Genomic DNA, 25,494 nt, shown 5'->3' on the forward strand with positions numbered 1-25,494 from the left:
GATGTGTGCCGTTTGCAAAAATGTTACAGCAAATTCCCACATTCATCACACAGGAGCACTGGGACACACATGCACCCTGTGACCAATGTACTGTTACATCATCCTATTCACTTCTTTAAGGCTCGTTGTCGTGCTTAGTTTCCAAATTTTAGCCTAACTGGTGCATGTATCTTCCTCCAGCCCAGAGCTGTGCCCCAGTCCTCTGGCATAGGTCTCTCCATTTCAGGGTGATACAGACCACCCCACAGCACCCAAAACCCACTATCTCCATCTCCTGTAGGAGTTCTGTCTTCATTCTTTCCTATCCAGAGTGCCTTCCAGGTATGAATGGCCCTCTTCACAGGGTTCCATGGCTGGCCTTTTACATACTGCAGGACCAAGGGATGTATGTCTTCAGGATAAATTCTGCTTAGGGAACATTCTTTGGTTTTGGATGGCTGATTTGTTTGTTTCAGCGTGGTTTTTTGTGGCATTTGGGTAGATGAAGGTGTCTGGGTATACCCCATGGGGAAAAGAATGGTGGGATGGCATATGCAATCAGATGTTTAACATAGCCAAAGTCCTCATTCCAGCAGGCTTGAGGACTCGCTCATTGAGGGCTACTGCTGTCTATCTGGCCTATTTTAAGGCCTATCCTCTTGCTGAGATTTGTAGAGCAGTCACTTGGAGTTCAGTCCACGTATTCACCATATACTAGCATCCCACTCTGATACTGGATGTGTGAAGCTACAGTCTTTATTTAATTGAGAGTTCCTCAGCCCACCTTTCATGAGCTGTCCCGTCTACATGGCTCTCCCAACAGTGGGAATGCACAGAGGCCCTTGAGAAAGAAAAGTTACCTAACAGTAACTGTGGTGGTTTGAGAGTTGCCACTTTACTTTGCCACTGCCCACCCACCTTCCACTCTATTTCAAAGTTCTCTACACAGCTTGGACTCTGCTGTCCAGGTGAAGGACCTGAGACTGTTGTAGGGCGGCACTCCCTTATATACGGTGTGATGAGCTGACTGTTCAGCACCATGGGGTTCAGGTGGGGAGGTGCTCATGCAGTCCCAACAATGCACCTTTCAAGATGGCTCTGCAAGCTCAAGGTGTGGGGGCACCATCCCCAGAGTGGGAATGCACAGAGGCAACTCTCAAACAACCATATTTACTAGTAAGTAACTTTTCTTTCTTTGCATTTGGAGAAGTGAGGCATGAGTATTGACAATATAAGGACTGTTGACTGGTTTGGATGTGGATCCAGTATGAATATGACTGGTCTAATATGAATCAGTGGTAGCTTTGTTCTCATTTCAGAGCAGGAATAGGATTTTTGTTTTGTTTTGTTTTAATGTTGTTTTGTTTCCTACTCTCCTTGGTTTCTTTTCAGTACAAAGCGCTTGATTGTAGATGTAATTCGCTTCCAGCCAGGGGAGACACTGACTGAGATCCTGGAAACTCCAGCCACCCATGAGCAGGTATGGAAAAATAGTTTGGCTCCACTCCTTAGAATACTGGATTCTTTTAAATCTAGATATATGTGGCTGCAGGTACATATGAAAGCCTAAATTCTGGGATTGTAATATATGTGGCAATTTAGATGTGACATATTGATGTTTGTATGTATGTAAAAGGAAGGATCTATAAATGGAGATTCCCTGTGTCCTAATAAGGAGGGAGAGGATGGAAAATGATAAAGTACAGGAAGGATCTGATGAGAAACAGTCAAATGAAAAAAAGTCGTGTTCAATTACGTCATGCAATAGAAGACAGCCAAAAAATGACAAGTTTTTAAAAATGTTTGTATACCAATGCTAGAAGTCTACTGATAAGATGGGTAAACTAGAATGCCTAGTATTAAATGAGGATATTGTTCTAATAGGCATCACAGAAACCTGGAGGAATGAGGATAATCAATGGGACACAGTAATACCAGGCCACAAAATATATCGGAAGGACAGAACGGGTCGTGCTGGTGAGGGAGTGGCACTGTATGTGAAAGAAAGTGTAGAATCAAATGAAGTAAAAATCTTAAATGAACTAAATTGTACTATAGAATTTCTATAGATAGTAATTCCATGCTTGAAAAACAAGAATATAGCAGTAGGGCTATATTACAGATCACCTGACCAGGATGGTGTTTGTGACTCTGAAATGCTCAGGGAGATTAGAGAGGCTATTAAAATAAAAAACTCAGTAATAATGGGGCATTTCAACTATCCCCATATTGACTGGGTACATATCACCTCTGGAAGGGATGCTGAGATAAAGTTTTTTGACACCTTAAATGGCTGTTTCTTGGAGCCGGTCCTGGAAGCCACAAGAGGAGAGGCAATTCTTGATTTAGTCCTAAGTGGAGCACATGATCAGGTCCAAAAGGTGAATATAGCTGGACCACTTGATGATAGTGACCATAATATAAATAAATTTAACATCCCTGTGGTGAGGAAAACTCCACAGCGGCCCAACACTGTAGCATTTAATTTCAGAAAGGGGAACTGCATGAAAACGAGGAGATTAGTGAAACAGAAATCAAAAGTTTCATAGTACCAAAAGTAAAATCCCTGCAAGCTGCGTGGAAACTTTTTAAGGACACCAGAACAGAGACTCAACTTAAATGTATACCCCAATTTAAAAAATATAGTAAGAGAACCAAAGAAGAGCCACCGTGGTTAAACAGCAAAGTAAAAGAAGCAGTGAGAGGCAAAAAGGCATCTTTTAAAAAGTGGAAGATAAATCCTAATGAGGAAAATAGAAAAGAGCATAAACTCTGGCAAATTAAGTGTAAAAATATAATTAGAAAGACCAAAAAAGAATTTGAAGAACAGCTAGCCAAAGACTCCAAAAGTAATAGCAAAAGTTTTTTTAAATACATGAGAAGCAGAAAGCCTGCTAAACAACCAGTGGGGCCACTGGACGATTGAGATGCTAAAGGAGCACTCAAAGACGATAAGGCCATTCTGGAGAAACTAAATGAATTCTTTGCATCGGTCTTCACTGCTGCGGATGTGAGGGAGACAGGGGCGGCTCTATGTATTTTGTTGCCCCAAGCACTGCAGTCAGGTGGCTTTTGGTAGCATGCCTGCGGGAGGTCCACTGGTCCTGCACCTTCGGCATACTTGCCGCCGAAGCCACGGGGCCGGCGGACCTCCTACAGGCATGCTGCCGAAGGCAGCCTCACTGCCGCCTTCATGGCAATCGGCATGCTGTCCCCCCGCAGCTTGCCGCCTCTGGAGGGAGATTCCCAAACCTGAGCCATTCTTTTTGGGTGACAGATCTGAGGAACTGTCCCAAATTGAGGTGCCATTAGAGGAGGTTTTGGAACAAATCGATAAACTAAACAGTAATAAGTCTCCAGGACCTGGTGGAATTCACCTAACAGTCCTGAAGGAACTCATGTGAAATTGCAGGACTACTAACTATCATCTGTAACCTATCATTTAAATCAGTTTCTGTACCAAATGACTGGAGGATAGCTAATGTGATGCCACTTTTTTAAAAGGGCTCCAGAGGTGACCCTGGCAACTACAGGCCAGTAAGCCTCACTTCAGTACTGGGCAAATAGTTTCAACCAATCGTAAAGAACAAAATTGTCAGACAGATAGATGAAAATAATTTGTTGGGAAATAGTCAACATGGTTTTTGTAAAGGGAAGTCATGCCTCACCAATCTACTAGAATTCTTTGAGGGGGTCAACAACATGCGGACAAAGGAGATCCAGTGGATATAGCATATTTAGATTTTCATAAAGCCTCTGACAGGGTCTCTCACCGAAGGCTCTTAAGCAAAATAAGCAGTCATGGGATAAGAGGGAAGGTTCTCTCATGGGTTGGTAACTGGTTAAAAGATAGGAAACAAAGGGTCAGTTTTCAGAATGGAGAGAGGTAAATAGTGGTGTCCCCCAGGAATCTGTACCGGGCCCAGTCCTATTTACCCCTTTTTCCAGATTGTTTATGAATATATTAAACAGTGAGGTGGCAAAATTTGCAGATGATACAAAACTACTCAAGATAGTTAAGTCCCAGGCAGACTGCGAAGAGCTACAAAACGATCTCACAAAACTGGGAAACAAAATGGCAGATGAAATTTAATGTTGATAAGTGCAAAGTGATGCACATTGGAAAACATAATCCTAACTGTACATATACAATGATGGGATCTAAATTAGCTGTTACCACTCCAGAAAGAAATCTTGGAGTCATTCTGGATAGTTCTCTGAAATCATCCACTTAGTGTGCAGCAGCAGTCAAAAAAGCAACCAGAATGTTGGGAATCAAGAAAGGAATAGATAAGAAGACAGAAAATATCATATTGCCTCTATATAAATCCATGGTATGCCCACACCTTGAATACTGAGTGCATATGTGGTCACCCCATCTCAAAAAGAGATATATTGGAATTGGAAAAAGGTTTAGAAAAAGGGCAACAAAAATTATTAGGGGTAAAGAATGGCTTTTGTATGAAGAGAGATTAATAAGACTGGGACTTTTCAGCTTGGAAAAGAGGCGACTAAGGGGGGATATGATAAAGGTCTATAAAATCATGAGTGGTATAGAGAAAATAAATAAGGAAGTGTTGTTTACTCCTTCTCATTATACAAGACCAATGGGCCACCAAATGAAATTAATAGGTAGCAGGTTTAAAACAAACATAAGAAAGTATTTCATGCAGTGCACTGTCAACCTGTGGAACTTCTTGCCAGAGGATGTTGTGAAGGCCAATACTATAGCAGGGTTCAAAAGAAAGCTAGATAGACTCATGGAAGATAGGTCCATCAATGGCTATTAGCCAGGATGGGCAGGGATGGTGTTCCTAGCCTCTGTTTGCCAGAAGCTGGGATTGGATGACAGGGCATGGATTACTTGATGATAACCTGTCTGTTCATTCCCTTTGAGGCACCTGGCCACTGTCAGAGGACAGGATACTGGGCTTGATGGACCTTTGGTCTGACCCAGTATGGCCGTTCTTATGGATATATGGTATATTTGATTTTTACTCTTGTGATGATTGGATTGTTGGAAGCCATATATATAGGGGGATGATATAAAAAGCAGATTTCAGATAGGCCAGTGCTGGTACTAGGGTATGAATGAGTCTACTGGGCATTGTGTAGTTCAACAACTAATTACTGTATTCAGTGCAGGAATCACTGAGTGAAATGTTGTAGCTTTAGTTATGTTGGAGGTTAGACTAGATGATGACGATTTTCCCTTATAGCTAAGGATATGATTCTGTCACAGAGGTCACAGATTCCGTGACTTTCCAGGACCTTTGTGACAACTTCTGGGACAGGGCTAGAGCAGCTTTTCAGCCCGAGGGCTGCCAGAACAGCTGACTGGCAACCAGTCCCAAGGTCACAGAGCAGCAGTCACTGGAACAGCTGACTGATAGCTCTGGGGACAGGGCCGCCAGAACAGCTGATCAGCAGCTAGCCTCAGGGCCGCGGAGCAGCTGACCGATGGGTAGTCTGCCCCAGGGCTGCTGGAACAGCTGCTACCAGAACAGTGGCAGGGATTGGATCAGTCCCCCTGGGAAAGGAGCAGCAGTGGTCAGCCCCTGTCCCTGGATCAGGTACAAGCCCTGGCAATGCTCTCTTTGTCCCCTCCCAGGGTATTTTTAGTAAAAATCGGGGACAGATTATGGGCTTCCATGAGTTTTTGTTTATTGCCTGCAACCTGTCCCTGACTTTTACTAAAAATACCCCTGACAGAATCTTAACCTTACATATATAGCCTTAAAATCTGTCCACCTAACTTGTAATTCTCTTCTCTCCTAGGAAGCAGAGCATCAGAGAGCTATGCAGAGACGGGCTATTCGTGATGCCAAAACCCCTGACAAGATGAAAAAATCTAAATCTGTAAAGGAGGACAGCAACTTGAATCTTCAAGAAAAGAAGGAGAAAATCAAGACAGGCTTGAAGAAGTTGTCAGAACTGGGAACTGTGAACCCAAAGAATAGATACCAGGAGCTAATCAATGATATTGCCAAGGTATTCTGACAGGAGCTCACTGGTGGTTTGTTGGGTGTTTCAAATTATGGCCTCGTCATTTGTTACTCTTATTGAAGTTGCAATAGTGCAGATGGCAGGAATTTTCTAAGGTATTTAAAGTAATAGTGACAGCTGCCTCTCAGAGAGATGAGTAACACATGCTCTGCTAATCTCCAGCCCTTCATATACATGCAGGAATTCACTTTTCTCATAAACACTTTGTTGATGATGGGACCTTATTGACTGTGAGGAAGAGTTTTTATTTTCTTGGGGAAAAATTCCTGAGACTCAGTCAGTAAGTGTAACATTAATTTTCCTCTTTTTAACTTGAAACCCTAATGCATGGACTTGCCCTCTTTGTTCCCTCCTTTTTAAATTTAAATTCACTTATTCTAAAATTATTTCTTTTTAAATTGACATATTCTAGAATTATTTCTTTACAAAGATTACTCTTGTAAAAAAACCTTATTTTACATGTAAGTACAAAATAAACATTCATAATACTCTTACAAAGGCATCCTCAGTAAACAATCCTCAGTAGACGAGAAAGGGAAAAATAAAAAAAATCATAGCTGCTGTCACGTTTCGTCCATTCTCACGGTGGTAACCGTTATCTGACATCAAATATTTACCAAAATTAATGTATCAGAGTGATAGATACATAAATAAAATAAATTGTCTCCTTTAGAGATCAGGTAAGAATGAACCCTTAAGTGATGCCTAATTATCCAAAATAATAATGGAAGCTAATCTGGAAACATTTGTTCATAATAATCAAAATAACATTTCTTTCTAAAAATAAGATTAGCATGGGAAAAAATGAAAAATTGTGCAGGACATTTGATTTCTGTCTATAAGAATATATTTGGTTAGAAAGTCTGTGAAAGGACTAATTACTGTCAGTATTAAACTTGGAAATGTGTGTTCCAAATGGACTCTCGTAATATTGTACACTGGCTTGATAAAGGGAGCACCCAGCAATGACTCCATGGTAAAGCTTCACACATCTACCATCCTTATCTAGGACATCCGGAACCAGCGCAGATACCGTCAGAGGAGAAAAGCAGAGCTAGTGAAGCTGCAGCAGACTTACAGTGCGCTGAACTCCAAAGCCACTTTTTATGAGGAACAAGTGGATTATTATAAAAGCTATATCAAAACCTGCTTGGATAACTTGGCCAGCAAGGGCAAGTGAGTACCTCAGTGCAGCGCTGAGTTTTTGGGAAAGGAATGCATAGACTACAGCTGAGAAGAGTCATGCCACCACCTCAAAGCTTCTCGATTGGACTTCCTGGGAGAGTCATTTTCTGAGTGAGGGTCTTAGGCATGAAACAAAATAAGTGTAAGCCCTGGAGAGAGAACTGAGTGACAGTAGGAACATCTGGGATGGAGGAGAGTAGCTGGGTCATGTAAGAGGGCAAAACGTATAGAAGGGAGGGAGGGAAATGTCTAGGTGACAGCAGGTGGACTTAAGAGTTGGAGGAATATGGTTGGGTCTAAAAAGGAGGACTTGGAAGAATGTATCTTTTGTGATGCACTGTGGGTGGGGATCCCCAGGAATGTAAAGTGCAGGAACACATGATAAAGTGAGTTGTTCTCTCTACTTCAAACATTTATACCAGATTCATAGATTCCAAGGCCAGAAGGAACCATTATGACCATCTAATCTGACCTTCTGTATAGCCCAGGCTATAGAACATCCCCAAAATAAATCTTAGAGCAGATCTTTTTTTTAAAAAAAAAAACAATCTTGTTTTAAAAGTTGTCAGTGATGGAGAATCCACCACCTGGAAATTTCAATGGTTAATTACTCTCACTATTTAAAGTTTACAACTTATTTCCATTCTGAATTTGTCTAGCTTCAACTTGCAGCCTTATGGAACTTGGTCTTTCTGTTACCTTATGCTCCCCCTATCTCTTTGTTGTGTCCTTGTGTTGTGTCTCATATGTAGGTTGTAAGTGGTCAGAGCAAGAACTGTGGTTTTATTATGCTTGTACAGTGCCCAGCACACTGGGCAGGAGCCTCTAAGCATCAGTTCACTGCCACTTACTCCTGTCAGGTCTCTGAGGTGAACTGGCAGTATCTTGTGGTCTAGCCTCTGATAGCTGAGATAATTCATAGAATCATATAATACCAAGGTTGGAAGGGACCTCAGGAGGTCATCCAGTGCAGCCTCCTGCTCAAATCAGGATCAATCCCCAACTAGATCATTCCAGCCAGGGTTTTGTCAAGCCTGACCTTAAAAACCTCTAAGGAAGGAGATTCCAACAAATCCCTAGATAACCCATTCCAGTGCTTCACCACCCTCCTAGTGAAAAAGTTTTTCCTAATATGCAACCTAAACCTCCTCCACTGCAACTTGAGACCATTACTCCTTGTTCTATTATCTGGTACCACTGAGAACAGTCTAGATAAGTGTTTCCCAAACTTGGGATGCTCCTTGTGTAGGGAAAGCCGCTGGCAGGCTGGGCCAGTTTGTTTACCTGCCATGTCTGCCGGTCCAGCCAATTGTGGCTCCCACTGGCCATGGTTTGCTGCTCCAGGCCAATGGGAGCTGCTGGAAGCGGCAGCCAGTACCTCCCTTGGCCCACGCTGCTTCCAGCAGTTCCCATTGGCCTGGAGCAGCGAACCATGGCCAGTGGGAGCTGCGATCAGCCAGACCTGTGGGTGCAGCAGGTAAACAAACCGGCCCGGCCCGCCAGGGACTTTCCATACACAAAGGGCATCCCAAGTTTGGGAAACTCTGGTCTAGATCCATCCTCTTTAGAACCCCCTTTCAGGTAGTTGAAAGCAGCTATCAAATCCCCCCTCATTCTTCTCTTCCGCAGGCTAAATTCATAATTTTGGGTTCCTTCTGAATGCTTTACTGCTTCTGGGTCCCCAGAGAGCAATGAACAGGAATAGTTCTTTCCAGATTTTTAACAATGAAGTTGATTAATCATCGGAACAGCTTACCAAAGAATGTTGTTAATTCACTGTCCCTTGAAATCTTTAAATCAAAATTGGATATCTTTCTGAAAGATACGCTGTTTTTCAGCTGTAAAGTATTGGAGTTGCTACAGGAATTACTGGGTGAGGTTCTGCAGCCTCTGTTGTGCAAGAGGTCAGAGTAGATTGTAATGAGTGCAGTATATATACATGTGCACGTGCCCACACATCTATAAATAGACTATAAACATATGGTCTCTGGCTTAAATAACTTAAAATGTGTGAATATTCTGTATTTATAACAACTATTTGTTAGAGAATACCAGTTTATTACTCATTTCCTGCCATCTACCCAGATCAGATCAAATTCTGTCATTGCTCACTCTTATTGCCTCATTTGGCTAACTTCTTTATTTGTTTTTCTCAGAGTCTCTAAGAAGCCACGAGAGATGAAAGGCAAAAAGAGTAAAAAGATTTCTCTGAAATATACGGCAGCTCGACTCCATGAGAAGGGAGTCTTGTTGGAGATTGAAGACCTGCAAGTAAACCAGTGAGTATCCTTTTAACCTTTAAGGCTAAGGTCCAAAGATCTTTACCTTAGCTGGGAATAGGGAAACAAGTATTACTAACTCCATCATCTTCTGCTTGTAAACACCTTTTCCAGGGTTTCAGTGTAGAGCAGTGGTTCTCTGACTGCAGGCCGCTTGCAGCCCAATCAGCACACAGCTGCAGCCCATGTGACATCCTCAGAGTCACGTTATGGATGTAGTCCCCATAACACATAGAGAGCTGCATATGAGGCTCACAATGGTAAATAGGTTGAGAATCACTGGTGTAGAGGAACAAAATTCCATTTCTCAGCCAGTGAGTTCCATCAGTGGGTTCCATCAGTCACCAAAACTGTTCTGTAGAGACTAGTCTGAAATAATGACAAACTGATGTCTGGTTGAGCTTCTGAAGCTGTGTAGTGTTTGTAAATTCATAGATTTTTAAGGCCAAAAGACCAATATGAGCATATAGTCTGTCCTCCTGCACAGCACAGGTCAAAGAGTCAGCAATTTTTGTATCAAGCCCATCACTTTTGGTTGAGCTAGAGCATGTCTTTTAGAAAGACATCCTTTAAAGACTTCCAAGTGATAGAGAATCCATCTCATCCCCAGTTAAGTTTTTCCAATGATTAAATTACTGCACTGTTAAAAACTATCACTTTATTTCTAGTCTGAATTTGTCTAGCTTTACTTTCCAACCATTGGGTCTCATTATGCCTTTTTCTGATAAGTTAAAGAACTGTCCACTGTCAAACTTCTTAAAACTCCATTTGTGCAATTTTATGCTATCCACACTGCATGTTGCTAGTATATGCCAGAGTATCCTGTTCATCAGTACAGCGCAATTCTTACTACTTTCACATGGAACAAATATGGGATCCAGCAGATACATAGAACATAATATGTTTTTATTACATTTGAAAAGTTTCTAAGGTTTCTGTGCTATGTGTGATCTATCCAGAAGTGCATAGTGTGTGGGGATACAGAGTCAGAGTAAATGTTTTCTAGAACTCTGTAAACGAGTGCAGCCAGAGCTCGACCCTCCCCAGGCGAGGAGGGGAGCCACGCCGGCTCACTACACACCAGAGGGTCCATGGAAATGGTCCGGCAGTCCTAGTGGCAATTGCCTGCTCTGCAGGGCAAGGGGGCTCAGGCCCTGGGGCAGGGCTGAGCAACAATAGCAGTTAAAGGCCCTGGCCCTCAGTCAGGGCAGGGCAACAAGCACTCAGTCAGTAGGCTCAGGCCCTTGGGCAGGGCTGAGCAGTAGTGATAGGCTTTGGCCTCCTCAGGCCAGGAAGAGGGGGAGTCTGCCACCCAGGAGTTGGGTGGCAGGGGGGACGCAGGCTCTCCCACTCCACTGCATCCCAGCCCGGGGCCCTAGCAGCGTCTGAAGATCCACTGGAGTCCGTGGGGATCCTGGCCGCAACACACTGATGTAGGCTCTGGTAATGCTGCAGCCAGACTGGGGTTGGCTGCCCCCGGGCCACTTCCATACTCCCCCTCAGGGCCTACCTGGGTCCTGACGTCAGCCTCGGCAGGGTCCAGGAACATGGGCTCGTCGCTGCCGAGGCTGGGTGGCAGGTCCGGCAACTCCTCCGGATAGTCAGCCCCGGGTAGCTCCAGCGGCTCCTCTGGGTAGCAGGCGCGGGGAAGCTCAGGCCAACCTGGGCGGCTGCCCTGGGTCGCAGGGGGTTCCCAGTGTCGAGCTCCCTGAGGGAAGTCTGCTTGCTCCGGCTGCTGAGGCCTGACTGAGCTCTGAGGGCTGGCTTTTATAGTTTCAGGTCGCTGCCTGACCCTTTGAGGGGCGGGCTCAGAGCTCCATAGTTCCGCCCACTCTGGCCTCCGGCTGGGGTCTTCCTCCTCTGGCCTGGAGGGGAGCCACACCGGATCACTACACCCCCTCCCCCCCCAACCTCAAGTCTGGCCCCCGCTCGTCAGGGCCAGGCTCTTCCATCCCTCTGAGGCAGGACATGAAGTCCGTGTTCGCATGTTCCTTGCCAGCCCGATGTTGGATGGTGAACACACAGGGTTGTAAGGTCAGATACCATCGCAGGAGACGGGCATTATTATTTTTCATATTCATCAACTATCGGAAGGGGGCATGGTCCGTGACTAGTGGGAATGGGGCCCCAAGGAGGTAGTAACGTAGGGTGTCACAGGCCACTTTACAGCCAGTGCTTCTTTCTCAATCACTGCGTAGTTCTTCTCCCGGGGAAATAATTTACAACTGAGATATAGAACTGAATGGTCCTCTCCATCCACTTCTTGAGACAGGATGGCCCACAGCCCCACCTCTAAGGCATCCGTCTGGAGGATGAACCTCTAGTGGAAATCCAGGCTGTATAGGACTGGCTCTTGGCATAGGCACGTCTGGAGTGTCCGGAAGGCATTTTCACATTCTGGGGACCACCCTATCTGTTGGGGGCTGTTCTTTGTCAACAGTCCGGTTAAGGGCGCTGCAATGAAAGCAAACTGGGGAATGAACTGCCAATAGTACCCTACAAGCCCCAGGAACTGCTGGATGTGGCGTTTTGTGGTAGGCGTTGGGCAGGCCGCCAGGGCTTGCACTTTTCCGACGAGGGGCTTCACTCATCCTCCCCCGATAGCGTACCCTAGATACGTGGTCTCCTGCCATCCGATGCGACATTTTTTTGGTTGGCCATCAATCCTACCTGTCGCAGGGACCGCAGGACTGCTGCTACCCGTTCCAGGTGGTCTTCCCAATTGCAGCTATAGACCACGACATTGTCCAGATAAGTCGCTGCATAGTCTCGATGGGGCAGCAGTAGGCGATCCATTAGCTGCTGGGGCCCCATGGAGGCCGAAAGGCATCCGTATAAATTGATATAGTCCCGTCAGAGTGGCGAACTTCGTCTTTTCCTTAGAGGGATCATCAGGTGGGATTTGCCAATATCCTTTACTGAGGTCGAGGGTGGTGATAAACTGGGCCTCCCCGAGGCGGCCCAGCAGCTCGTCCACATGGGGCATAGGGTAGACGTCAAACCGTGAGATGGCGTTCACCCGCCGGAAATCTATACAAAACCGGCGGGTGCCATCGGGCTTGGGTACCAAGACCACTGGGCTACGCCACTCACTCTGACTCCAAAGGCCAGCATGGCCTGCACCTCTTCCTCCAAGCCTTGGCGCATCCGGTATGGCAGTGGCCTGGTCGTTTCCCGGATTACCTTCCCCGGCTCAGTCTGGATAGAGTGATAGACCAAGGTCGTATATCCAGGTAGGGCTGTGAAGGTTTCCTGGAATGCCTGCAGGAGACATTTGGCCTGCTTGCGCTGCTCTTCCGTTAGGGTGTCGCAGAGCAGGGGAGCTGCGAGGTTCTCTGTCTGGGGCACACGGGGACCCAGCCCTGGCTCTGGCAGGTAAGGGTTAATCAGCAGGCTCTCCTAGTCTCGCCACTTCAACAGATTTACGTGGTATGTCTGGGTCTTTTTACCCCAGTCGGGTTGGTGGATCTCATAAGTGACGGGTCTAACCTTCCGAGCTACCTCGTAGGGCCCCTGCCAATGGGCCAGCAGCTTCAACTCGCTCGAGGGCAGGAGGAGCAGAACCCGGTCCCTGGGTTCAAAGTCACGCACCTGCACCGCCTGCTTATAAGTCTGTTCCTGCTGGTTCTGTGCAGCCTTTAAGTTTTCACGGGTCAGGGCTCCAGCCTGGGCAAAGTATTCTTGTAGTTGGAGGACATACCTCAGGAGTCCCTGAGTAGGAGAGAGGGACTGCTCTCAAGTTTCCCGCATTAAGTCCAATAGGCCCCGTGGACGCCGTCCATACAACAGCTCAAATGGGGAAAACTTGGTTGAAGACTGGGGCACCTCCCGGATGGCTAGCAGCAGGAGAGGGAGCAACTGGTCCCACTGTCGTAGCTCCTCCGGGGGGAACTTCCGCAATATCTGCTTGGGGGTCCAGTTGAACCGTTCCACCAGACCATCTGTTTGCGGGTGGTAGATAGAGGTGCGTAATTGTTTTATCCCCAGGAGCTTGCAGACCTGTTGTAGCAGCCTGGAGGTAAAATTGGTGCCTTGATCAGTTAGAATTTCTCGGAGCAGGCCCACCCGAGCAAAGATCTTCACTAGTTCCCTGGCGATGGTCCAGGCGGTGGTGCTCCACAAGGGGATGGCTTCGGGGAAATGGGTGGTGTAGTCAACGATGACCAGGACATACTGGAACCCAGCAGCGCTTTTCGGGAGCGGGCCCAACAGGTCCATGGCCACTCGTTCAAAAGGTGTCTCGATTATAGGCATGGAGACCAAGGGTGCCTTGGGCACGCACTGAGGAGCGGCTAACTGGCACTCTGGGCAAGAGCTGCAATAGTTCCTCACCTCCTGATGAATACCGGGCCAGAAGAACTGTGTCAAGATCCAGGTGAGGGTCTTCTCCTGGCCCAGATGCCCAGCAGCCGGGATGTCATGTGCCAGCTTCATCACTGCTGGCTGGTGACACTGTGGTACCAGCAGCTGTGTTTGGGGTTCCTTCGTGCAGGAGTCACGGTCGATCCAGTAAAGACGGTCCCGGCGTAGTTGGAAGTGGGGCCACTGGGTTGCGCGCTGGGGGTCGATGATGTTCCCATCGACTGTTGCAAGATGTTCATAGGCCCGGCTTAGAGTAGGGTCCGCTCTCTGGTCCCAGCAAAAATCAGTATGGAGGAGGAGGTTGACTCCGGGATCCAGCGGGAATTGTCAGTCCCTTCAGCCTCTGGTTCTGGTTGCGGGGTTCTGCACCCCTCTTCTGGTAGGGCCTCCTGACGCTCTCCCTCCAGCGCCGGGGTCAACTGGAGGACCTCCTTGAAGCCGGGGCAGTCCAGCCCCAGGATCACTGGGTACTCCAGTCGAGGGGCTAAGCCGATGATTTGTTGGGTGACGCCAGCTACTGTCAATGGGACCCAAGCACTAGGGTAAGGCCAGATGTCTCCATGGATGCACTGCAGGTGAATCGGGCCTAGGCGGGGATCTGCCTGGGGTCCCAGAGTCTGGCGGATGAGCATCTGGCCACAGCCAGAGTCGATCAATGCCTGGGTGGCATGGTCCCTGACAACTAATGAAACCGTGAGCTTGGGGACCTGGGGTAGCAAAGCCCGGGTGTCCCCTGCACAGACATGCCCGAAGGTGCAGTCCATTTCCAGGCAGTCCTGCTGCAAATGTCCGGACTTCCCATAGCAGAAACAGGGTCCGAGCTCCGGGCGACCACCCCGGGAGGGGCTCCCCTCGAACTCCTAGGGGGACTCTGGTGGACCCTCGCGGCCCCCAGCACGGAGGCCGCCAGTCTGGCCCGGGGGGCAGGATCCGGCCATCTGAACCGAGACTCCAGGTGGGCATCGTGCCCACGGCCAAGGCTCCGTGGCCCAGTCGGGGCATCTCCCTTCCAGTCCAAGTTCGAGTGGTCGGGCCCAGGAGTTTGGGGTCGGAAGGCAGGCCCCACGGGTGTTTCGGCCGTGAGAAAGTCTTCCATCAGCGAAACGGCCGCGGACAACGTTGCCGGCCGATGGCGGAGCACCCAGGCCCGTCCTCGGGTTGGTAGGGTGTGCACAAACTGCTCGAGGACAACTTGTTCCGTGACCTCCTCTGCCGTCCTCGTTCCCAGCTGTAGCCATCGCCGATATGCCTCCTTCAGGGCCTGGGCCTTCAGCCGAGGTCGGGCTCCCGAGGGATATGTCTGGCTTTGGAACCGCTGCCGAAAGGTCTCGGGGCTGACATCCAGGGCATCCAAAATCACGGCCTTTACTCGGCCATAGTCCCGGGCTTCTTCCGTTGCCAGTCCCCGGTATGCCGTCTGGGCAGTCCCGGTTAGGTACGGGGCCACCCAGCGACGAGGTCCACCCGTTCAAACATGACCAGGAACGCCTCGGGGTCATCGTCAGGCCCCATCTTTGTTAGTCGTACTGGGACGGCAGTGCATGGAGTCCCAGCACCATCCCCTGCAGGTGGTTCTACAGGGTGTGGTAGTGCGGTCACCAGCTGCTGGAGCTGGGCTCCAAGCTGCTGGACAAGCTGCTGCTGCTGCTGCTCGAGCTGGGCGGCATGCTGCTGCTGCTGGAGTTGGGCAGCATCCCGCTGTTGCTGCTGCTGGAGCTGGGTGGCTGCCTGCTGCTGCTACTGGATCTGGGCGGTTTGCTGCCGGTCCTGGTTCTCCGCCAGCAGCTGAAACAGGCGCTCCATCTCCATGGTTCTTTAGGGGTCTTCCCCTCCGGCCCCTTCTCACAGGGGCCAAGGGTCCGAACTCCCACTTCTGGTAAACGAGTGCCACCGGGGCTCACCTTCCCCAGGCGAGGAGGGGAGCCATACCGGCTCATCACACACCGGAGGGTCCGGGGAAGTAGTCCGGCGGTCCTCGTGGCAATTGCCTGCTCTGCGGTGCAAGGGGGCTCAGGCCCTGGGACAGGGCTGAGCAACAATAGCGGGTAAGGCCCGGCCCTAGGTCAGGATGGCGCTACAAGCACTGAGTCAGTAGGCTCAGGCCTTTGGGCAGGGCTGAGCAACAATAGCGGGTAAGACCCTGGCCCTTGGGCAGGGTGGGGCAACAAGCACCCAGTCAGTAGCCTTAGGCCCTTGGACAGGGCTGAGCAATAGTGATAGGCTTTGGCCTCCTCAGGCCAGGAAGTGGGGGAGTCTTCCACCCAGGAGTTGGGTGGCAGGGGGGACGCAGGACTTCCCACTCCACTGTGTCCCAGCCCAGGGCCCTAGCAGCGTCTGAAGATCCACTGGAGTCCGTGGGGATCCTGGCCGCAACACACTGACATAGGCTCTGGTAATGCTGCAGCCAGACTGGGGTCGGCTGCCCCTGGGCCACTTCCATACTCCCCCTTGGGGCCTACCTGGGTCCTGACGTCGGCCTTGGCAGGGTCCAGGAGCATTGGCTCATCGCTGCCAGGGCTGGGTGGCAGGTCCGGCAACTCCTCCGGGTAGCGGGGGCGGGGGAGCTCAGGCCAGCCTGGGCGGCTGCCCTGGGTCACAGGGGGTTCCCAGTGTCAAGCTCCCTGAGGGACATCTGCTCGCTCCGACTGCTGGGGCCTGACTGAGCTCTGAGGGCTGGCTTTTATAGTTCCTGGTTGCCGCCTGACCTTTTGAGGGGCGGGCTCAGAGCTCCATAGCTCCGCCCACTCTGGCCTCCGGCTGGGGTCTTCCTCCTCTGGCCTGGAGGGGAGCCACACCGGATCACTACAAACTCCCATTCCAAATATCCTAACTTTCACATACTTTGGTTTCTTTTAAAACTGCAGCATTCTAATATGGGATTTTAATGGATATTTCCAACCTTAACTTTAACATAAAGATTTTTTTTTTCTGGGAAATGAAAACAAAATTGGACAACACACCAGAAAATATGCTGAAGGGACTGGTGTTGGGGAAAGAACAGATTAGATAACTGAATCTAGTGTTTCCATTTCTCAGTTCTATGAAAAACAGCAACCAAGATTGTTTGATAAGATCTGTTTTTTGGAAATTCCCTCTCATGGCCCTCCACCTCTCCCCTTAGCCCCCAGAGCCATCTATCTGCATCTACCACAATCAGACTACAAAACCTTCCTCATCAAAGTTGGATTAGGGTCAAACAGGGCTTATGCTCCCCAAAATTTCATGGCCTCCCAGGAAAACACCACCCCTTTAGCCACCTAAATACACTCTTGGCTTACTCACAGAGCTCATCCCTGAGCCCTTAATGGCTCTCAAAATGTAAATGGGAAATCATCTTTAAGTGGATGTGTTTCTAATGGCGTGTGAGAGATCATTTTGTGGTCCTATGCTATTTAACATTTTTATCAGTGACCTGGAAGAAAACAAAATCATCACTGATATAGTTTGCAGATAACACAAATATTGAGATCGTGGTGAACAATGAAGAGGACAGGTCACTGATTCATAGATCAGGATCACTTGGTAAGCTGGACATTAACAAACAGTATGTGTCTTAATCCAGCTGAATGTTAAGTTAAGAAAAAAAATGTAGGCCATACTTACAGAATGGGGGGCAAGATCCTGGGAATCAGTGACTCTGGAAAAGACTTGGGGTCATGATGAATAATCAGCTGAGCATGAGCTCCCAGTGCAACACAGTGGACCAAAGAGCAGCGCAACCCTTACATGCATAAACAGGAGAAATCTCAAGTAGGAGTAAAGAGGTTATGTTACCTCTGTATTTAGCACTGGTGCAACCAGTGCTGGAATACTGCGTCTAGTTCCAGAGTCCACAGTTCAAGAAAGAGATTGCTAAACTGGAGAGGGTCCAAAAAAGAGCTATGAGAATAGTTAAAGGATTGGAAAATATGCCTTATATAGTGGCAGATTCAAGAAGATCAATCTATTTATCTTAACAAAGGGAAGGTTAAAAGGTTACAGCTCAGCCTGTAAGTACCTACATTGGGAATAAATATTTGACAGTAGGCTCTTTGGTCCAGCAGTTTAGACAGTATGACAAGATCCAAGGGTGTAAGCTGAAGCTAGCCAAATTCAGACTAGAAATAAAGTGTAAATTTTTCGTAGTGAGGGTAGTTAACCATTGAAATTATTTACCAAGGCTTCTGGTGGATTCTCCATCATTGGCAATTTTTAAATCCAGATTGGATGTTTTTCCAAAAGATCTACTTTAGTTCAAAAAGGAATTACGTTATATGGCCTGTGCTATGCAGGAGGTCAAACCAGATGATCCCAATGGCCCCTTCTGGCCTTAGAATCTATGAGGCTTCCTCTCAATGAGGCAGCCTACCTCACCTCAGCAGGAAACAGGCTTGCTGAGAGCTGTACATTGTACCACTGTACTGCTCTGCCTTTGTCTCTTGCTCTCTGCTGAGTTTGAGATTCCTTATTCACGCTACTTGTATTGCAAGGATCCTGTGTTAATATTGTTCTGCACTCCTATTCTTTATTAGAAATTGTATATTAAATAATAAATTTATTTTTATTTGCCAACCTTCATAGGTTTAAAAATGTGATATTTGAAATCAACCCAACAGAGGAAGTAGGAGACTTTGAGGTCAAAGCTAAATTCATGGGTGTGCAGATGGAAACATTCATGTTACATTATCAGGTAAGGATCCTCCTATTTAATGCTGAAAACCTGTGGTGTACAACCTATGTAGACTGCCTGTGGCCACCAAAATCTTTCATGTAGACTTCTCATAGTTGCTTTCTGTTAACCTAAGATTTCATAAATAAATATTTGTATTCATTATGCTTCGGAGAGAATTAAGAGAGCAGGTAATCATCAAGTGAACCATCCCCTGTTGCCCATTCCCAGCTTTTGGCAAAACTGAGGCTAGAGACATCATTTATGGACCTTGTGTTGGGTTGAACCCCCCCTTTCAGGTTGCCACCAGATGTGCTAGGATCCCACTGAGCCCACCCATCCTATCAGCCTGGGTTTCCCTTACTCTGTGTTGCTATAACAGTCTCTCAAGCCCCATTCCAGCACACACACAGGCAGGGACACACCCAACTGTAGAATCACACAGAGTCTGCAATTAGCTGTCTGTGGGAGGTCTCAGCTAGGGGAGTGTTCAGTTCTCCCGTGCATACAACCTTCTGGAGTATAAACCCAAAATTCTATTGTCTTGTGCTGTACAAAGATTTATATAGCGTACACTCATAAAAATCACCCTCCTCCCTCAATGTGGAGGGAGATATGTACAGCTGCTTGTCCCACCAGTTATGAATTGCACAAACTGGGTTTTGAAATCAACAAAGAATAAGTTTATTAACTACAAAAGGTAAATTTTAAGTGATTATAAGGGATAGCAAACAAACAAAGCAGATTACTGAGCAAATAAAACACACAGCCTAAACTTAATTCACCTAAAGAAATAGGTTACAAATAGTAATTTCTCAACCTAAATGTTGTTTTAGACAGATTGCAGAGTTTCTGCAGCTTAGAGTTCCAGTTATTTCTCTTCACAGACTAGATCCCTGCCTCAGCCTGGACTCAGCCCTTGCCTTTCCCCAGCTTAGCCCCTTTGTTTCTTCAGGTGCTTTCAGCAGTCTTCCTTCTTGGGCGGGGAGGCAATGGAGAAGAGCTCAGATTAACTCACTTCCCAGTTTTAAATAGGATTTACATAAGGCAGGAATCCTTTGTTTCCAGTGGGAAAGTACCAGCAGTGTCCAAGGTGGTACTCTGTACCAGGTGATGTTATCACATGACTTTGCAATGTTAAAGCCACCATGAGACCAAGTTGATTTGTAACGTCCACAGAAAGGACCTCCAGGAAGATGAGAGTTCAGCATCTTCAAAGACCCAAGGCTTGTGAAAGTGTGGGATCATTGTCCAGGATGGGTTGTAGATCCCTGATGATGCGTTGGAGGGGTTTTAGCTGGGGGCTGTATGTGATGGCCAGTGGAGTCCTGTTGGTTTCTTTCTTCGGTTTGTCTTGCAGTATGAGGCTTCTCGGTACACGTCTGGCTCTGTTGATCTGTTTCCTTATTTCCTCGTGCGGGTACTGTAGTTTTGAGAATGCTTGGTCGAGATTTTGTAGGTGTTGGTCTCTGTCTGAGGGGTTAGAGCAGATGCAAGACAATGATCCCACACTTTCACAAGCCTTGGGTGGCAGGCCAATCCTTGCCCACAGACAACCTGCCAACCTGAAACGTATTCTTCACCAGCAACTGCACACCGCACCACAGTAGCTCTTAGCTCAGGAACCAATCCATGCAACAAACCCCGATGCCAACTCTGCCACGTCTACACCGGCGACACCATCACAGGACCTAACCAGATATAGCCACACCATCACCGGTTCATTCACTGCACGGCCACCAATGTAATATAAGCCATCAAATGCCAGCAATGCCCTCTGCTATGTACGTCGGCAACTGGACAGTCTCTACGGAAAAGGATAAATGGACACAAATCAGATATTAGGAAGGGCAATATACAAAAACCTATAGGAGACACTTCAACCCCCTGGCCACACTATAAGCAGACCTTAAGGTGGCCATCCTGCAGCAAAAACTTCAGGACCAGACTTCAAAGAGAAACTGCTGAGCTTCAGTTCATCTGCAAATTTGACACCATCAGCTCAGGATTAAACAAAGACTGTGAATGGCTTGCCAACTACAAAACCAGTTTCTCCTCCCTTGGTTTTCACACCTCAACTGCTAGAACAGGGCCTCATCCTCCCTGATTGAACCAACCTTGTTATCTCTAGCTTGCTTGCTAGCATATATATACCTGCCCCTGGAAATTTCCACTACATTCATCTGCTGAGGTGGGTGGGTATTCACCCACAAAAGCTCATGATCCAAAACGTCTGTTAGTCTATAAGGTGCCACAGGATTCTCTGCTGCTTTTACAGATCCAGACTAACACGATTACCCCTCTGATACATGGATTTATATAGAGGCAATATGATATTTTCTGTCTTATTATCTATCCCTTTCCTAATGGTTCCCAACTTTCTGTTAGCACGAAACTCCACACCAGCACTAAGTCAGCAGGAGACGTTCTCCTGACATCGTAGCTTCCACATCTCATTGAGGTGGAGTAATTATGCCAATGGGAGAGCACTCTTCCATCAGCATAGCGCATTTTCACCAGATGCACTGATGCAGCTGCACCTACGTAGCTTGGCAGTGTAGACTAGTCCTCAAATTACTGCTCATGGAATCGGCCCTTCAACTCCTGGAGTCCCAGTGAGAGCTCTTGCCGCAACCCTCTACTTCAAAGGGAGGTGACCCTAGAGAGACGAGCCACTCACACAAGGCCTCTTAAAAGGTCTGTGAGTCCATGTAGCGAGCCCAGTACAAGCCAAAAACAATCTCTGGCTCCATCAGTATCATCTGTACTAACGGCACCGAAGCAGTCTAAAACTGGTACGCAGGGCGCACACTGTACCAAATTGACAGAGCAAGGCAGACTATCCAAAGACCCGAAGGGCACACGCAAAGAAGCACCAGTACCACGGGGGCATGAAAAACATATAAGATCCGCCCCAGGGAAGGCTCTGTCGGTATGGACATTGGCACCGGTACCAATTCCGGTGCATCTGGCACCAACAGGTCCTCATGTCATGGCCAGGTCCACATGTCTGACTCATTCAGTGTAAGCCTCTCAGCACCTGCAACCACTGTCAGTACTGATGTTATCTGCAGTACCAGATTTCCAGTGAGTGACGGATCTTTCGGTATCCAACGCACCAGACTTGCCCCTTCTCAGTACCGGAGCCCTGGTACCATGCTCACCCAGAGCCTTAGACTGGAATTTCTCTTTCCCACCTGTCTCCCAATTCTATTATTGTGGACACAGTTAACTTTAGGGGCCACCAGCACCAGTTCAGATTCACCCTTTATGACTGGGACTGGACCTGTTTGGATCTGTTCAGCAGGCAAGCATATTCATCAGCCACCCTCCAGTTCCGTGTAGCAAACTACCAAGTCTTGTTGGCAGAATATGACTACCAAAAATTATATGAAACTTGGTTCCTTTATTGAGCAACTGCCTGATTCTGACAAGGAACAATTAAAGGCCATAGTCAACAAGGGCTAACTGGTGGCAAAAAAGTCTCTACAAGCTGCATCTAGTGCAGATGACATGGCGGCATGCTTGATTTCCACAGCCATTGTGATGAGATGGGCTTCATGTCTTCACTTAGCTGGCTTCCTTAAAGAGGTCAAAACTATGCTGGAAGACCATCCTTTTGAAGGGACAAAGTTATTTGCTGAGAAGACTGATGCATCTGTTCACACATTGAAGGATTCTAGGACAACCCTTTGCTCCCTTGGGATCTATACTGCCTACAAAAGAAAGTACAGCCTTCAGCCACCATTTAAGCCCTGCTCATCACAATACAAATATCAGTTCTCGTCACAGAGATCTTAAGAGACGTAGAGGAAGAAGCCTAGGTTCCCCAGGTGAAAGTATTGGGAATATCAATCAACTTTCTTTCAGTCCTCCACTTTGAGATGGCAATTTTCACGGGTTTTTCAAGATACCTGTAGAACATTCTCACCACCTCATGCTGTAAAACTCCACCCATCCCTTCGGTGACTATCTTATCCCTTTCAACAGCACCTGGGAACAGATTGCAGCACCCATTTGTCGGAGGCTGATCATTTGGGATGGTTATGCCATCCATTTCTCCTTCCTCCCAAACACCCTTCCCCATCCTTCTTCAGGGACCTTTCTCACACGAGTCTGCTATGTCAGGAGGTAAACCGTCTCCTCAGCATAGGAGCCGTAGAGCCTGTGCCCATACATCTATGAGGCAAAGGCTTTGTAATTCCAAAGAAGAAAGGAGGTTGGAGACCCATGCTGGACTTGAGAATGCTCAACAGATATATCAAGGTGCAGAAGTTCAAGATGGTCACCCTATCAGTGTTTTTTCGAGCACTAAAGAAAGGAAATTGGTTCTCGGCCCTCAACCTCCAAGATGCATATTTCCACATTTCCATCATACCGAGTCACCAACATTACCTGAGATTCACACTAGGCCAAGACCACTGCCAGTGCAGAGTACTCCCCTTTGGCCCTCAGGGTATTTTTCAAGGTTCCCTCAGTAGCGGCAGCCCACTTACGCTTTCAGAGCATCATAATTTATCCTTACCCAGACAACTGCCTTCTCGGCATGTTCTTTCACCAAAGCCCAGTGAGTCACCCAGACTACACTGAATCTGTTCAGAATCAGGGCCTACAAATCAATGCACAAAAATCGACATTAACACCAGTGCAAAGACTAGAATTCAAAGGCACTCCTCCCATGTCACAGATTCCTCAGGCTCTAACACTGGTAGAGACAATACAATCCAGCCTCCAGATTTCGGTCAGACGCCACTTCCAGCTTCTAGGGCATCTGGCTGCAGACACATCGGTCCTAGCTCATGCCACACTACATATGAGATGCTTCCAAGCCTAGTTCAGTTCATTTTACAGGCCAAACAGAGACAGCATACACAAATTATTATTGATGCCCACCAAGATTAAGGAATCATTAGGTTGGTGGGCATCAATCCTTAGGTTTGCTACTTATCAGAACAATAAATGCCATTAATACTGCTCCATATGGGGGATCAGACAACGCTCCATGGGAGACAGTCTCCTCCACTCATTGGACAAGGGTCTTCTTTATGCTTCTCCCCCATTCCCTCTAATTCTGAAAGTCTTGTTGAAAGTGAAAAGAGAGAAAGCAAGCATCATACTGATTTCTCCCACCTGTCCCAGGCAGATGTTATACCCTTACCTGTCACAGCTGGCACTATGTCCACTGATGACTCTTCCAATCACTCCATAGCTGCTATCACAGAACTAGGGTCATACCCTCCACCCCAACCTGCGGATTCTGCGACTCAGAGCCTGACTTCTTTGTGGTTCCAGCACATAGGGACATTTTTCTCTGAGGAGGTACAGGAGGTGCTATTACACAGTAAGAAAAGAACTACTCATCACACCTACTTGCAAAAATGGAAAAGATTTCAAATCTGTTGTCAGCCCAAAGGCATCATTCCAAATGCAGGCACCCTACTGGTAGTCTTGGACTACCTGTTGACTCTCAAGAAATTGGGTGTCTCTGTCAGCTCACTAAAGGTTTGCCTAACAGCAATTGCAATCTTCTACCAACAGTTAGAAGGATACTCTACGTGAAGAGATTTCTCAATGGCATAACAAATGTCTTTCCCCCAACCTAGACTTCCCACGCCTCAGTGAGATCTCAACCTGGTGTTAAAATGACTAACTAGACTGCCGTTTGAACCCAGGGCCACTTGTTTGTTAACTCACCTTTCAATGAAGATGACATTCCTGATCGCCTTTACCTCAGCAAGAAGGATAGGGGAGATAGTGGCTCTGATGGTGCATCCTCCCCCCACCTCCCTTTACTGTGTCCTTCCCTGACTAAATCACACTTCAACCACATCCGAAGTTTATGTCCATGGTGACTTTCACTTTTCATATGAACCAGCTTATTCAACTTCCAACCTTTTATCCTAAACTTAATCAGGATAATAGGAGAGCCATATGCTCAATGTGAGGAGAGTCTTGGCCTTCTATTTGGACAAAACAAGAGCTTTCAGCTCAAAGACTCTCCAAATGGGTCTCAAACTATGTCAAGCTCTGTTACCAGATGCATAATGTAGCAAGTGTATCTTCAGTATTCATGCAGTCTACAAGATCCCTCTCCTCTTCCATTGCCTTCTCCAAAGGTATCTCTAAATCAGAAATCTGCAGAGCAGCTACATGGGCATCTGCACATACCTTTGGAGAACATTATGCCATCCTCAGGGAGGGACTCAGCTGCAGAGCCAGATTTGGTGCCATGAAGTTATCCTCTATAGTAGATTTGACCCCAAAGCCCCAGCCTCCTAGTGGTGGGCACTGCTCGGGAGTTACCTACAGTGGAGCACCCATACGGGCACTGCTCGAAGAAGAAGAAAAATAATTGACTTACCTTGTGCAGTAACGATGGTTCTTCAAGTTCTTCTTCGAGTGATTGCTCATATCCATTCCAGTTAGGTGTGCGTGCTGCGCGTGCACGTTTGTCAGAAGATTTTTACCCTAGCAACTCCAGTGGGTCAGCAGGTCGCCCTCTGGAGTGGTGCCACGATGGCGCTGGATATATACCCCTGCCGACCCAACCACTCCTCAGTTCCTTCTTACTGCCCGTGTCAGTCGTTGGAACAGTGGAGCGTGGCTTAGCTGTCCTCCACTTCCCTAGTTTCTCCTTGTTCACTTGATATCTTGTTGTATATAGTTAATTAGTCTATAGCGTAATTAGTTTTATAGTTCTTAGTTAGTGTACATAGTTTAGCGGGGTTCGGGCATTAGCCCTTCCCTGCACCCGGTGCCGGGGCCCATGCCCAGTTCACCGGGATTTAAACCATGCTCAGCCTGTAAGAAGCCGATGCCCACAAATGATCCCCATGACTCTTGCCTAAAGTGCCTGGGGGAATCGCACATCTCCGATAAGTGCTTCATTTGTAAGGCCTTTAAGTCGCGGACAAAAAAGAAGAGGGACTTTCGTTTAAAGACTCTCCTTATGGAGGCAGCCCTGAACCCTCCATCCTCGGCACTGAGCGCTGAGAGCGCTCCTCCGGCACCGGACCGCGCCAGCTCTGCCAAGAC

General features: G+C 47.5%; 1 protein-coding gene across 1 annotated transcript in view; it reads left to right on the top strand.

Annotated features, from left to right (window-relative positions):
- Positions 1–1,369: 1,369 nt before the first annotated feature.
- The window catches only part of LOC116817080 (ras GTPase-activating-like protein IQGAP1), a gene marked incomplete at its 5' end in the record, with an annotated part of 34,707 nt that continues 10,582 nt past the window's right edge, over positions 1,370–25,494 (top strand). Inside the window, 5 exons of the mRNA XM_032766843.2 lie at positions 1,370–1,459; positions 5,758–5,970; positions 6,995–7,161; positions 9,327–9,449; positions 18,372–18,480. Of these exons, the coding sequence (XP_032622734.2) occupies positions 1,370–1,459; positions 5,758–5,970; positions 6,995–7,161; positions 9,327–9,449; positions 18,372–18,480 (702 nt within the window). The remainder of the gene's footprint in view (positions 1,460–5,757; positions 5,971–6,994; positions 7,162–9,326; positions 9,450–18,371; positions 18,481–25,494) is intronic.

This window comes from Chelonoidis abingdonii, unplaced genomic scaffold (assembly GCF_003597395.2).
Source record: "Chelonoidis abingdonii isolate Lonesome George unplaced genomic scaffold, CheloAbing_2.0 scaffold0018, whole genome shotgun sequence".
Classification (NCBI taxonomy): Eukaryota; Metazoa; Chordata; order Testudines; family Testudinidae; genus Chelonoidis; species Chelonoidis abingdonii.